Source organism: Camelus bactrianus, chromosome 6, assembly GCF_048773025.1.
Source record: "Camelus bactrianus isolate YW-2024 breed Bactrian camel chromosome 6, ASM4877302v1, whole genome shotgun sequence".
Lineage (NCBI taxonomy): Eukaryota > Metazoa > Chordata > Mammalia > Artiodactyla > Camelidae > Camelus > Camelus bactrianus.
In genome coordinates this window covers 39,767,133-39,782,597 of record NC_133544.1, presented here as the reverse complement: position 1 = coordinate 39,782,597, position 15,465 = coordinate 39,767,133, and the positions used below count along the sequence as shown (strand labels likewise).

Here is a 15,465-nt window from a genome sequence, read left to right as displayed (position 1 = left end):
AGAACAATGTGTATACTACCATTTCTGTAATTTCAGAAAGCAGATAAATGTTTATACATGCATAGAATAATTCTGGAAGGTTATATAAGAAAGTTGCTCAGCGACTATTTGTGGAGGGGAAACTGGGTATAGCAAAGAGATGTACTCTTCATCACACATCTTTTTGTATCTTTTGACTGTGTTTCTCCCATGTAACTATATTATCATTTAAAAACAAACCAAAGAAAAAAATGAATTATAAAAGTGTCCCAACAAAATGTACCTATAATTTAAAACACATAATACAATTTATCAAAACATACTTTAATAAGTAATATAAATACATTAATCAATATTTGTGGCTTCCCTAAAGTTACAAGTGTTCGGAATGCCCAGTATCTGTGCCAATGAATTATTTATAATAATGAATAAGACAGCCACATAATTTTGTATGGCTACTTCTATATGCTTTTTACTGGGATATTGTATCTTGAGAATACTAATTTTCTCTATGTATTGACCTTTGGTTTTCAGTGTTTTGAGGACACACAGGTGGGGTTTCAGATGATGAATTTTCAGAATTTTCTTCCTTCACTTCCTCAGTCTTATCAGCTTTGGAAGCTCCTTTCTGGAAAAAGGATGCTGCAGAAGCCTGTAAAAACAAACTTATGAATACTGCAACAAAATCTAGTATGATTTTGTGTTACAATCAAATTTTTAAAAACGTGGAAAAATATTTGTAATCATTTAGAATTCAAACACCAACATGTAAAGTTAAAAATAAACACGCACACACACACAAAATAAAAAAAAACTACACCTCAAATTTTATGTTTTCTAATTGAAAAAAATTATATGAAATAGGAAAGATAAATAACATATATTTTATTGATGACAAATATAAGATAAAACACTAAAACTGGGATGAAACCTGGGAGATAAAAATCGCAATACAGAAAAAGTAAAGATTCGGGCCAGGTACTAAACCAATTGTCATTAAACAGGGACATGCATCAAAACCATCTGGGAAAAGGGAAAACAACAACAACAAAAACAGATGCATGAGTTCCTGTCCTGGGTGTGTGTGTGTGTATGTATATGTATATGTATATATGCATGCATGTATGTGTGTGTATATGTATGTATATGTGTGTATATATATATAAAGTGATTCTGAAGCAAAAAAAAAGATTTGAGAACCACTGCCCTTGCTAGACAATCAGTGACAAACAACTGGAGCCTACCTGAAAGAGTGAACAAAGCTAAAGTAAGACAAACAGACCATGGCAGAGGGCAGCTGAAATCATACCTGTTTAGACTTTGGCTTTGGAATCAGAGGCTTTATAACTGGAGACTTTTCATTATTTGTAGCTCGACTAAGTGCAGTAGACTTCTTGGATGATTTATTCATACTGTCTAAAATATTAGTTGAACGTACTGAATTCCCTGAAATGGCTGGCTCTTTGGAATTGCCTGATACCTAAAAAGCAAACTAGTATTAGCATTTTATGTTCAGAAAAAAAAAATCCCAAGAAGTTTATTTTTCCTTTAAATTTCTGTTAGGTTTGTACTGTAATTTCACCTTTGTAACTGAATACATTTGGTGTAATCCAAATTAAGACTGATGCACATATTCCCAAATACCATATCTCCAAGAAAAATAGGTAGCACCTTTCAAAACCGTAGGTTCTTAGAAGACAAGCAGAAGTATAACTTTTGGCCAAAGCATGAACTAGTGCTACTTTTAACTTTGTTTATTTCAAACATTTACTTATTTAAATATTTTAAAATTAAATCTTTAATGTCTAAGTCTGGGGAGGGTCATCTTGTCACTTGGAAATATTTCTCTGTATGGAAATGTGTTTAAATAATAGAAAACATCACTGGAAAGAGTTTACCTTGAAGGGGTTTATTCGTCCTTGGTTGCTAGAGGTAACTGCACCTTTCATAAGAAAGAAACCCTCACTTAATAGCAGTAAAACTCAGAAGACTTCTGACTTCAATACTAATAATGGAATATTTAAATCTATATTATATGAAAATAAACGTAGTTTGCAACTTTAAAACTATTAACAATTACATATGACCTCCTTCCTATTTCTAAGACAAAACAAAAGCTATTAGATGAGAACTATCCCAATTGGCCACTATGAGACATACAAACACAATATGTATAGATCTATCCTCTTCTCTTGTTACCAGGAAAGACTGTTGCCTTATTTTAGCTAGTAAATAATTCCTACACTAGTGCTCTAAATCCCACCCACTCCTTTTCAAGAAATCTGTGCTGTCAATGGCCACACCATCTTTGACCTTCCTTATTGGTTCCTGAAGTTTCTCAACTTAAACAAACAAAAACTAAACACTCTCTCCTCATCACATTCCCCCTCTTCCCAGACACCATTTTCTCTCACCTCCCACAAACTGTCAAATTTCTCAAGCGCTGTCTACATGGCTATTCCCATTTCCTCACTACTCACACATTCCTCCACCCAAAACATGGCTCCAGTCCTATACTACCCTGCAGAATCTGCTCTTGCTAAGGACTCAGTAAGCTCTATGTGGCCAAAACTGGTGGATCCATTTCAGCTATCATCTTATTTGACCTCTCAACAGCATTCCACATAACTGAGTGTTCCTTTCTTCTTGATACTCTCTCCCTCTTGACTTCTGAGATACGGCATTCCCTGGCTTACCTCCTTCCTCTCTGGTCTCATTCTCTTTTGATAGTTCCTCCCCTTCTTCCTCGTCTACCTGAAGTTTAAATGTTGGGGGTTCTCTAGGCCCAAGCTCATTTTTCTTTTCACTTTACACTCTCTCCCAATACTCACTCATCCGTATACCATGCTTTAAATTGCTGTATTTATGCCAATGATTTTCACTTTATAGCTCCATCCCAGTGATACTGCTTTCCTGAGCTCCTGACCCAAATAGACAATAGTAATTCATCATCCTCCTATCTAAAGCTATGTTTCCCAACTCAGTAAATGGCACCATCATTCACTAAAGTACTCAAGCCAGAAACTGAGAGTCATTCTTCACACTCTGAACTTCCATACCCTCTACATTATCTTCAGGAACACCTCTTCAATTCCTCCCATTCTTTTTACCATCACTCATCACCACCCTAGTCTAAGTCGCTATTCAATCTCACTTGGGACTACCTCAGTAGTCTCCTTACATGCAACCCTCCTCTGCACAGTGTGCCACATTATGCCCCTGCTTAATACCTACAACAGCCTCCCAGTGACTTCAGAATAAAGATCAAAATCCTTACAATGGCCAACACAGATCTGCACACTCTGGCTCTTGCCCATCACTCCAAAACTATTCAGCATCACCTCCTCTTTGCTCTCTGCTCTTCACACCACTCTTACAGTTTTCACACACGCTGTTCCTTAAGCCCACAAGCTTTTCCTCTGCTTCTGCTCTTACCCACCTTTGCCTAGCTGACTCATTTATCCTTTAGGTCTCTGCTTTAATCACTCCATAAGGCCTTCCTTGGAATCCCAACCATCTTCCACCACTGACTGGATTATAGCCAACTTGTTATATGCTCTTTTAATACTCTGCACACATGTTTAAAAGTATATTTTAAAAATCAAACTAACATATATACCCATTTTTAAAAGCCAATCAGTACCATAAAGTTATTCTATGCAGGGATCAAACATGCATGCCTACTTGATTTCTGTATCCCCCATCTAGTCAAATACCTGACACACAATAGGCATTTAATGAGTATTTGTTAAATGACCAGTTTCACATACATTTCTGATTGAAAACAACAAAACAGGCCCTAAAGGGTAAGGTGTATTTGTGTATTCTTTATCACTTTAAAGAATTCTTGCAAAATTCCCTTGATATTATAAAATCAAAAATATTTCTTACCTGACTTAATAGCTAGCACATCAGAGGAATTTGCATTTTTAAAAAATGAATTTTGTCCTATAGAAAAATTAACATAAAGCAATATACTGTTAATGGGAAGATAAAGCCACCTTCTATAATCAACAATCAGACAGCAAAGATGTCTCAAAAAAGTACAAGTATTCAATTTCCTTCAGCCAAGTAAATGAGGAGAGGCACATACATGACACTTCTCATCTTCAAATTCCCTTAAAAATATAACTTACCGTGATTGTGTGTTTCTGGTTTTTCTTCTATATCATCAGCTTCTCCACTGTCTTCTGTATCTTCTTCAGCTTGATTTCCGAGCCTTGGCTGACTCCATTCTGTAGCAGTATTACTGTAACTAAAAGACAGTAATATTATTCAATAAAAAGCTGTGCAAAGACCAAGTCAATATTCAAGATGGTAAAGAAAAACCCAAACAACTGAGTATTTCTTACCCAGCATTCAACTTTTTTCTGAAATCCTCTTCTTCTTCCTCCTCCTCTTCAGCTTGGGTTGCTGCCAATTCTGCTGCCTTCTCGACAGCCAGTTCACTAAGTCTCTGGGCCAATATTAATCTCCGAGAACGAGAAGCATATTTAATGGCTAAATTCACAGCATTCTGAGTCATTAGATTAGCAAGTTCCACACAACGAAATTCTCGCTCCAGTTTACAAGAAAGCTAAAGGGAAAAGGTGGGGGGCATCAAATTACCTTAAGTAAAACCTCTTAAAAATAAAAGATGATACTACTATTAGAACTGGGAAAACAGTTTTCTAGATACTGTATTTTTTATTCTAAGATGCACATTTTAACATCTCTCTCTGAAGTTGAGAAGTGTCTTATAATTAACAGTGAGGCGAAATTTAATTGGCAGCATTTTTTTCTGACTCAGCAACTTAAAATAATGGTGCTTTTTACAATCAACAGGAGCTTAGATTCAACGAAATATGGCATATTATTTCAAATTATTAATTGTAAGGAAAGTAAGAGATTTGTTCAAAATTTAAAAATGGTTTTCTTAAATTTGTCTTCCTGCCCACCCTATCACCCGCACTCATCAAACAGGGTAGCAAATTCAAAGAAAGAATAAATTATAAATGATTTATTTATTATTATTTTGCTCAGAATTGGCACACAAATGCTACTAAATGAATCTGGGTGGAGGCAAGTATATTTATCCATAATCTTTTAAAATGTGATTGTCTCTGATCTCTAACTACCAGAAACAGTTACACAATTTTCAAATTAACAAATAACCTCTTTTTTCTTGCTTTGTTTTTTATACTTACAAAATAAAACAAAGAACTTCACTTATCATCCCTTAGAAAATATTGACTTTTTCTTTCAGTATGAATTTTGACAACTCAAAGTGAGGCAACTCAAGGACAATGTGAGGAAAATTAATGCTCTGAAGACTAAGGGTCTCATAATTCATAGAACAGAAGGGTTATTTTGTTACTTAGACATACCACATCTGACTCAACAGCACAGAAGCTTTAGATATTCACCTGCACGTCCTTCTCAAGTTTTCTAGAATCACTTATCTATAAGCAGTACTTCTCAGCTGGGGTGATTCTCTTCCTCAGGGGGCATTTGGAAATGAAATGGAGTAAGGAAAGCAAGAGATTCTTCCAGACTAAGCTGAACTACAGGCATTTGCCAGGGGCCAGGAATGCTAAAGAACTGACCATGATGCTACTAGTAGAACCAGCTGCACCCTGCTGAGCAACACTGCACTCTAGAGGAAAAGCTCCTCTAAGGCTAAATGGTAAATAAATCAAACACAATTCTTTACATGTGTTGTAGGAAATGAAAAGGTTACCAGTTCCTAAACCACAAAGGAGATTTTATAAGAAACAAAACTTATTTCTACAGGAAACTAAATTTCTTTAATACTAAACTCAAGGCAGTGTTGCATAGAGGTGACAAACATGAATGCCACCTTTTGGAGACTGAAGGTCAATCACCTCTGCAGTCTTAGCTATCATTTTTCCCTCAGAAAAATTTTCCCTCATTTTTAAAGTGAAAAGCCTGGACCACTGACTCTCTTAAGAAATACTGAGGTCTACTGTGTGTTAGCATCACATCCGTGCCTGGCATACAGCAGTGAATGAGACAGGGTCACTGCCCTCCAGGGGCTTGCAGTCTAGAGGAACAGAGAAGAAATTATAATACACTTTTCCCTAGAAACCAACCTGGAATGAGGACACAACATACAAACTTTATGTTTCAAAAAATTCACTTATCTCCAAAGCTAAGTGTACTTAAAAATCCAAGGCAACAAACCTGGTCACTGGCTACAAACTTTTACCACCCAGTATGCCTAAGAGGATAACAAAAGGCAGACATACATAAAACCTGATCAAAGTTCTTAAGACTGCCCAGCCTGGAGACCTAGAAGTCCACAAACTTAGTTCGCTGCACATAAGACCAGTAGCTAGAGCCAGTTCTCAAACTATTAAAAAGTGGCAGAGTCACCTAGAGGGCATGTTAAAACACTGACCAGTGGGCAAAAATAAAACAAAAAAGGAGGTAGCACCAGAGCAATTTTTTTTCTTCCTATGACCTTAGATACAAGGTAATGTCTTAAATATATTACCTGCAACATCAACTGAGAAACAGAACTTTTAAGGGAGAAAAATGCCACCAGATACAACTTGAGAATTTTAGGTTATGGAACTTGTCACACGCCGTTAAGAAATTCAACCTAGAGGAAAGCATTTAACTCTTTTTGCCACTATATTTATTTTACTCACCGCAAGCATTTTCATTAAAAGTTCCTGTTGTTCTTTTATTGCTTGATTTTTAGTGCTCTCTTCATATGCATAACCATTTTTAGCTAAATAATCAAGGTAGTTGTGAAACATAACTGAACGCCAATATTGTTCCTACGAAAGTATAAAAATTGGTTAGAGTCAACTATCAGCTGGATACCAGGCAAGTGTTATATATTTATCATATGATACCAGTTTCTGAATAAAACATTTTCTGAAATACTCCTTTCTATAGCTTATTTTATAATCCAAATTCTAATGTGATACTATGGCTTGACTTCACTTTCTATCCTTAAAAAAAGAGAGAAATACAGTTGACCCTAGACCAATGCAGGAGGCAGGGATGCCTATCTTCTGTGTAGTTGAAAATCTGCATGTAAATTATCGCCTGTATACACAGTTCCTCCATGTCTGATTTCCACAACCTTAGATTCAAACAACCGCCGATCATAAAGTACTGTAGTATTTACTATGGAAAAAAAAAACTCATGTGTGAGTGGACCCGCACAGTTAAAACCCATGTTCTTCAAGAGTCAACTGTATAGTATTTTAAAGTTTCCTAGCTATCATAGTTAATGCTCAGAGAACTTGGTATACCAGATTTTTTAGAAGCCGATCTGTTTCTTGTTTAGAATAACTAACTGCAAGATTTCAAATGACTTTTGATGACCCAGGGCTAGGACTAGAGCGAGGCAAGCCTGGTGCCTAGGGTACAAAACTCATGGAGGCACATCCTCTCAGGCATTCGCCCCACCCTGGGGGTGAGTGCCTTACCCTAGTGAGCCCTGACAGTCATACCCATTTACCTCTTAAACAAAGTCCACAGAAGCAGCGATGGCAATCAGGTGCCCTGGGGATCATAAGCCCTCTCCCTCCCAGTTACTGTGCTTTATTTAATTATAAAGAAATGAATACTCAACACTGGTCATCACGATAATTTTAAATGCTTGTATCACAGACAGGGTATTATCAAATTCAGAGCGTCAAGGTAAGATCTGTGCATACCTCCATTTGTCCTTTCTCAGTGGCAGTCTGACAGTAAGGAAGCTTAAAGGATAATACAGCTATAGCAGGGCGTGGAAGGGTTGGAGGAAACCGAGAACCTTTGCAAGGAATGCACCTGTCAGGAAAGAAAGTCTCACCATAAAAACTTTCTAAAATATCAAAAATTGCTACATTATACATTTTCCAAAAGTTAGTAACTTTTAATAATATTATTCCAGTATCTGACTTAATAATATACAACAAATTCCTCTTTTTAATAAAAGCATTTTAGGCCTAATTATGTATAAAAGCTACCCCTCCACGCATTTCAAGAATTTCAATCCTTCCTTATATCAACTTTATTAAATAGCAGCCACTGAAAGTGAAATAAGCTCTTTTCAGATTTTCTTTAGCAAACTGCCTACTTTCAAAACAGAGAAACTGTGCCATAAACACTTGTCATGGGATCCATGTTATAAAACAGATCATTCTAACATAAAATGCTGATAAAGCATATTCACTTTCATTCATCAGTTCAGAAATATTTGGTACTATTGGTAGAAAGTGTCTGTAAGAGAAAAAGACAGTGAAATGTTCAAAACAAGTAAAAGCTTATTGTTAGTTATTGGTGAGAAGGAAGCAGAAAATTCACTATCATTATAAAAAGATTATAATGTATATCTGCTCTGTAAATCAAAGTCGCCTTATATGGCAATAGCTCAGTGAGCCAGGGCTTTGTCTAAACCTTTTCTGACTAGCATACGTAAGGCACTCAAAGATGCCCATCAAGATGGGTACTAATGCAATTTATGAATTAAAAAGCATTCATTCATCACAGAGTGATTTATATATGTAGAACTCTTTTAATGTCTGTACTTCAAATTATTTCTAAGAAAGCACTGGTAAACCATTAATTGCACACTCTAAGTACTATGGGCAAATTTTCTAATTTTTAGAAAGTCATTTAAAAAACATAGTACCTTGTTCAATGCTTACTAATAGCCATCAGTTTACTTATAGTACAGCCTTTTAATCAAGGCTTTAACTTATTACCTTTTTGTAGGAAAATACTAAGTAGGAATTAGGCCCTTGGAGGGGCGGAGGGTATAGCTCAGTGATAGACTGTATGCTTAGCATGCATGGGGTCCTGGGTTCAATCCCTAGTACCTTCATTAAAAATAAATAAATAAACCTCATTACCACCCTCTCCCCTAAAAAAACCAACAAGAAAAAGAAGAAATGATTAAAAAAAGAAATCAGGCCCTTGGATTTATTTTTTTCATAAATATCTTCTAGTATTATCAAATGCCCACTAGAGTATTAAAAAATGAGTAAGCTGTAATACCCAGAAATCTTTTTCAAACTACATAGGTCCCCTTCCTACTAAGATTTAAATATATCTTTTCCTTTTTTTGGTGACTATACAACAAAAACAAAGATGTTTTTAGAGTTCCAATATTTTTTAACATAAATCTCACTTCTTTCTTCCTCCTCTTTTATGACTTCATATAAATCAGTGGTTTTCACCACACAGTATCAAGTGGCGGTGTGAATGCTCTGAGTCTGAAAAATCTCTTGTGGTAATTCTGTCATGCACCTATTCATAAAACTGTAGGTTTATTAGTCGTGCAAAATGGAAGACAGAACATGTGTATTCAGAAAGGACGAGTCCAATTACATACATATATACATTAACAAAATTAGGAGGAAGACTGGGAGTAATCTTAATTGCCTTAATATTTTTTTCCTATAAAGTGATTTTTTTTGTTTAAAAACATTTTACAACTCAAATACTTCATTGATTTAGTGAGCAATTATAACAAAGAAAAATTAAGATTTTATTTTTTTGTACTTAAAACAAAAAATTTTGGGGGGGTAATCAGGTTTATATATTTATTTATTTTAATGGAGGTACTGGGGATTGAACCCAGGACCTCATGCATGCTAGGCATGTACTCTACCACTGAGATATATACCCTCCCTCTTTAAGATTTTATTAATGGCTTTTTAAAAAAACCACATTTACATCAAAGCAGAGCACCTTCTCATCCTTTTCTTAGCTTTAAAGACTTAAAGTAAAAAGACTTTTCCTCTGTTAAATATCTCTTTCGTGGAAGAAGAGGAAAAAACAAACTCATTTGACTGCTAATTTGATGGGGTTTGCCTACAATGAATGAGTTTCCTGGAAACTGTGATTAAACCATTTGGAGGAGAAAATGTGAAAAAACAAACAGTACGCTAAGGAGACAAAATAACTTCAATTCCTTTTCAAATAAATCACAAAATTTGTTCTCAAATCATATTAAAGAAAGTGTTGAAAAATATCAAACTAGAAAAAACTGGGACCAATGTCCAGACTAAGTTTCCATAAGTCAGTGAGTTTTGTTTTGTCTTCTGTGTTGCATGGGACTCTTCCTCATTTGAGGGGATTTTGTTCACAACTCTTTTATAGCACTGACTCAGGAGTAAGTACTGATTTTACCAACCAACTCTTCCAGGCTGCTTGGCTTATTTATGTTTATGTAGCACAAGACATACAGTCAGTACTTAAACAAATGCTTGTCAAATGAACACAACTTGCAAAAAAAAAAAAATTGTTTTCAAGTGTACTCTTAAGAGCGAGCTTTTAAAAACTGAAGAGAAAAGGTTGATGGTTGTAGACAGCAAATTAGATTATAGATTATGAAAAATCAGTAAACTTTGAGTTATGTATTAACCAGTAGTGATCATGAAAAAAATCTTCACGGGAAACCATAAAGACAGTTTTTGCTAAACTGAAGTTCATTTCTAACAGAGGTAGGAGTGATATACTATAGATCAGTAGTTAAAGGCAGGTGTTTTGTACTGACTCAAATAAACTTAAAAAAATTTTTTTTAACAAAATGTATTTCCTCATCAAAAAGAAAGCATATATACTGCTGAATCTGGGTTAGAAAACATATTTAAAATGAAGAGATTAAAGAAATAAATGTCATTTACCATGAAATACAAGGCTAAATGCCTTAGAGATGGTAAGAAAACTACTGTTGTTATTATTAATAGCTGATATTCAATGAACACGCGCTAAGGGCCAGGCACTGTTCTAGGTACTGCTGTAACACTTCATCTTCACAGCAGCTCTGTGAGATGGGTACTAGTTTCAACTTGGTTTTAGAAATGAAGAAACAGAGGCACAGGGAGTCTAAGTGTCACAGCCAGGGCTACACAGTGAGCATTTCAGCCAGGACACCACAGCAGACTTCAGCTCTGGACCACTAGGAAATGTGGCCTTTCCAGAGGAGCAAGTAGTTTGCCATCTTTACCATGAGTGAACTCTGAGAGGAAATGAAAGCATTAGAGATTTAAATACACACAAGGGGGAATTTCTTGATAGCAAGGACAGGTAAGTCTCATTAAACACAGCAGCAAGCTACTAAAGGTGGTTGTACAATTTTCTTCCTGGGCTTTCATGCACCTCTTCATCCACAAGAAGGAAATTAATCATCTCTAAAGGTGTCTAAATGTAATGAAAGCTGGTATGAGAAGTGCAGTAGGCCATACTGAGAAATGTAGCTTCCAACCTTTGAAAAATATTCTTATTCAAGTCGATTCTTCCAGAATAAATTCAAGAAAATAACAAAAAACACTCTGAACAATTTATCATAATATATACATTTTTCAACATATCCACTCAGTGTTTCAAATGTCTGCCAAATCAAAGTCCCCTCAGTAATTCAATTATCCTCCTCAAATAAGCCAGTCCTTAACAGAGAAGTTTATTCATTCAATGAGTCTTTTTGGGCCTTGGTTTTCTCATCTATAAAAACTGGAGAGAAGGACTGGGAGTGAAGGCAGAGCCCAGGAACTGGACCAAAAGAAATTGGTGGTTCCCATTTTTTTTTTTATCCCTGTAGGGCTGCTGAGCTATTGCAACCATGCACTCACACAGGTACCATGAACTGTAAGTAGAATGAAAAAAAGAGCTCCCATTTTATGTACTAGAATTTTCACACACATACAGATGATAAAGTTTATAAATACAAATTTATGTTAAAATATATATTTTTAGGTCTATAGAAGCTTTCTGTTATTATGGATTTTCTCTACCAACTGACACTATAAAGCTGCTATCATTTGGAGGTCATGAAATGCTCATTTAAAAGGGTTCTTATACTTAAAAATTATAGAAGCCACTGGCCTAGACAATTTCTAAAATTCTTCCAAGCCTAAACACTATAATTTAGAGCCCATTTAAAAAAATCTCATGTTGAATTTAACAGTTAAATGTTACCAGCTATAATTATCATGTCTTTTAATGAGAGTTAAAACTCTTTACAGATCTTAACTGTAAAGCAAGAAAAGAAAGTCAGTTGTATAAATTACTAGGGGGTGTAAAAATTGAACTTGATAAGATACTTGTAACATTAAATTAAATGAAAAACAGAATTATTCATTGCAAATGAATAATTTCGCATACCTCCTTAAGATAATGATATTAAGAAACAAAATGAATCATCTTACTTGAATAAATCTTAGATGGAATAGTAAAAAAGTCTTCTTGAATCTGAATTCTAGTCTTCCCAGATTTAGGTTACTGAATTACCTCTTTCATTTATAAAAAAAAAAATCAATTTATTTAGTTTTTGAATAAGTAATACATTTATATGCACAAAAAAAGTATAAAAAAGAATACAGAGAAGTCTCCTATACTATCCACTGAGTTTCTCTCTACAAGGTAACTACTGTTGTTAGTTTCCTTTCTACTCTTACAGGAATTCTTCTGCATATATAAACAAATAATTATCTATTCTTACTCTTTCTCACCTTTTATACAAATGGTTTTCATTTCACTTAATGCATCTTGCAGATCTTACAGCATCCTTACCCTTTTAAATAATAACTTTATTGAGATATAAGTCATATGCTACAAAGTTCACACAGAATATATCATAGCCATATCATACCATAGAGTGCACAATTCAAGTTTTAGTATATTCACAGTTGTCCATCGATCACCACTATTTAATTACAAAACATTTTCATCATCCCAAACAGAAACCTCATACCCATTAGCAGTCACACCCTATTCTCCACTGCTCCCTCCCCTGTGAGCTCCTGGCAACCACTAATCTACCTTCTATTTCTATGGATTTGCATATTCTGGACATTTCATATAAATGGAGTCATTTAATATGTGGCCTTTTGTGTCTGGCTTCTTTCACTTAGTGTAATGTTTTCAAGGTTCATCCATGTTGTAACATGTAACAGTACTTCATCCCTTTTTATAGCCAAATAATATTCCACTGGATGGATATACCTCTTGTTTATCCATTCACCACTTACTGAACATTTGGGTTGTTATTACTTTTTGGCTATTATAAATAAGGGTACTTTGAACATTCACGTACAAGTTTTTCTATGCACATGTTTTCAACTCTCTCTCACATACCTAGAAGTGGGTCATATGTCTAAATTTCTGAGGAAATTCAAACCTTATCATTTCACATCCCCACCCACAGATGTCTGAGGGTTCCAACTTCTCCACAGCCTGATCAACACTTGTTATTGTCCATCTTTTAGATTATAGCCTAGTGAGTGTAAAGTGGCATCTCTGTGGTTTTGATATGCATTATCCTAATGACTAATGAAGTTAATATTTTTTCACATGCTTACTGGTCATATGTGTATCTTCTCTGGAGAAATGTCTATTCAAACCATTTGCCTGTTTTTCGGCTGAGCTGTCTTTTTTTGAGTTGTAAGAGATCTTTATATATTCTAGATGCACATCCCTTATCACATACATAATTTGCTTCACCCTTATTAAAAAGAGCTGAATAGTTCTCATGTACAGTGATACAGAACATATGTCTGTATTCTTCTACTAATGAGAATTTAGGTTTCCAATCTTTTGCTAATATTAATAATCCTAAAATGTAGGATATCTTTTACATATTCCCCCACATATGCTAGCAGCAGTAATTCCTAAACTTTAATGTGCACAAGATCTTGTTAAAATGTAGGTTCTGATTCAGTAGATCTGATGTGATGCCTGAGGTTCAGCATTTCTAATGGTAATGCTGATGCTCCTGGTCCACAGGTTGTACTTTATTATTTTTTTAATTGAAGTATAGTTAATATACAATATTATATACATTACAGGTGTACAAATAGTTTTTCACAATTTTTAAAGGTTATACTCCACTTATAGTTATTATAAAATACTACATTCCTTATGTTATACAGTATATCCTTGTAACTTATTTTATACATTAATAGTTTGTGCCTCTTAATCCTCTACCCCTAGATTGCCCCTCCCCCTTCTCTCTTCCGGTTGGTAACTACTAGTTTGTTCTTTATCTTTGACTGTTTCTTTTTTTATTATATTCATTAGTTTGTTGTATTTTTTATATTCTACATATAAATGATATCATACAGTATTTGCCTTTCTCTGCCTGACTTATTCCACTTAGCATAACACCCTCCAAGTCCACCATGTTGTTGCAAGTGAGTTTCACTCCTTTTTAAGGCTGAGTAATATTCCAGTGTGTGTGTGTGTGTGTGTGTGTGTGTGTGTACACACATCTTCTTTATCCACGCATCTGTTGCGGACACTTAGGTTGCTTCTGTATCTTGGCAATTGTAAATAACGCTGCTATGAACACTGGAGTGCGTGTATCTTTTCTAATTAATGTTTTAATTTTTTTTGGATATATACTGAGGAGTGGAATTGCTGGGTCATATGGTAGTTCTATTTTTTGTTTTTTTTGAAGAGCCTCCACATTGTTTTCCACAGTGGCTGCATCAATTTACATTCCCATCAACAGTGTACAAGGGTTCCCTTTTCTCCATATCCTCGCCAACATTTGTTATTTGTTTTCTTTTCCATGGATCATACTTTAAATAGCAAGTACTAGTATATCTGTAGGATAAATCCTACAGGCAGAATCACTGAGTCTAAATCTGATAGTTCTTCACAAATTGCCTTCCACAGGGACTATAGCCAATTTATACTCCCATCAGCAATATGTAAATGTAATTATTTCCCTACAGCCTCACCAACTAAGAATGTTATCAAATTTACAGATTTTTCTAATTTGCTAGGTAAAAAGAGAATTCTCTTTTTAGTTTTGATTTGTATTTATCTTATTTTGAGTGACATTAATCACTTTTCATATATTTAGAGCCATTTATTTCCCTCTCTGACTATTGCCTCTTTCTTGAAATAGTCTCCACTTAGGGCTCCACTAGGGCTGGGTTCTGAGACTTTTTGTCTCTTTTTATTTATTGCTATAACTTTATATACCTTCTATAATCTGATGATTCCCAAATGTGTATCTCCAGCCAAAATTTCTCTGAATTTGAATCATATATTCCAATATCTTCTTGATATCTTCATTTGGCTATTTTGCAGGTTTAACACCAAGAGAATTCATTTTCATCTTCCTTATTTCTCTAAATGGTACCACTATCAATCTAATAGCTTTAACTAGAAACATGGGTGTCAATGATTCTTCTCTCATTCCCAACCCCCAATCTACCAGCAAATCTTACTGTTTCTATCTTGAATCTGCTTCTCTTAGTTTCCATTGCTCCACACTAGTTCCAGCCATAATTATAGCTCAGTGAGATGACTACAAAATTCTCCTCAAACTAATAGCATTTGGGGAAGGAAAATTTGTAGTTGAGCAAGACCATCCCACACACTCTAAGATATTTAACAACCTAGGCCCCAGCTTTCTGAATGACAGAATAATTCCTAATCATTGTGACAGCTAAAAACAATACCCTACATTTCCAAACATCCCCAAAAGAGTGGAAAACCCCCTAGTTGAAAACTGTTCTCCCTATGCCC

The 15,465-nt window shown here is 35.0% G+C and overlaps 2 protein-coding genes across 3 annotated transcripts in view; one reads left to right on the top strand and one right to left on the bottom strand.

Moving 5' to 3' along the window:
- Window positions 1-15,465, bottom strand: part of WDHD1 (WD repeat and HMG-box DNA binding protein 1) — a 57,341-nt gene that overhangs the window by 3,909 nt on the left and 37,967 nt on the right. For both annotated transcript variants that reach the window (XM_010962184.3, XM_045522037.2), the window contains 8 exons: window positions 7,656-7,770; window positions 6,633-6,764; window positions 4,332-4,555; window positions 4,116-4,234; window positions 3,871-3,927; window positions 1,878-1,921; window positions 1,289-1,459; window positions 501-631 (listed from right to left, as the gene is read on the bottom strand). In XM_010962184.3, coding sequence (XP_010960486.2) covers window positions 501-631; window positions 1,289-1,459; window positions 1,878-1,921; window positions 3,871-3,927; window positions 4,116-4,234; window positions 4,332-4,555; window positions 6,633-6,764; window positions 7,656-7,770 — 993 coding nt within the window. The remainder of the gene's footprint in view (window positions 1-500; window positions 632-1,288; window positions 1,460-1,877; window positions 1,922-3,870; window positions 3,928-4,115; window positions 4,235-4,331; window positions 4,556-6,632; window positions 6,765-7,655; window positions 7,771-15,465) is intronic.
- Window positions 1-15,465, top strand: part of SAMD4A (sterile alpha motif domain containing 4A) — a 352,931-nt gene that overhangs the window by 331,245 nt on the left and 6,221 nt on the right. The gene's annotated exons all lie outside the window — the stretch shown is intronic.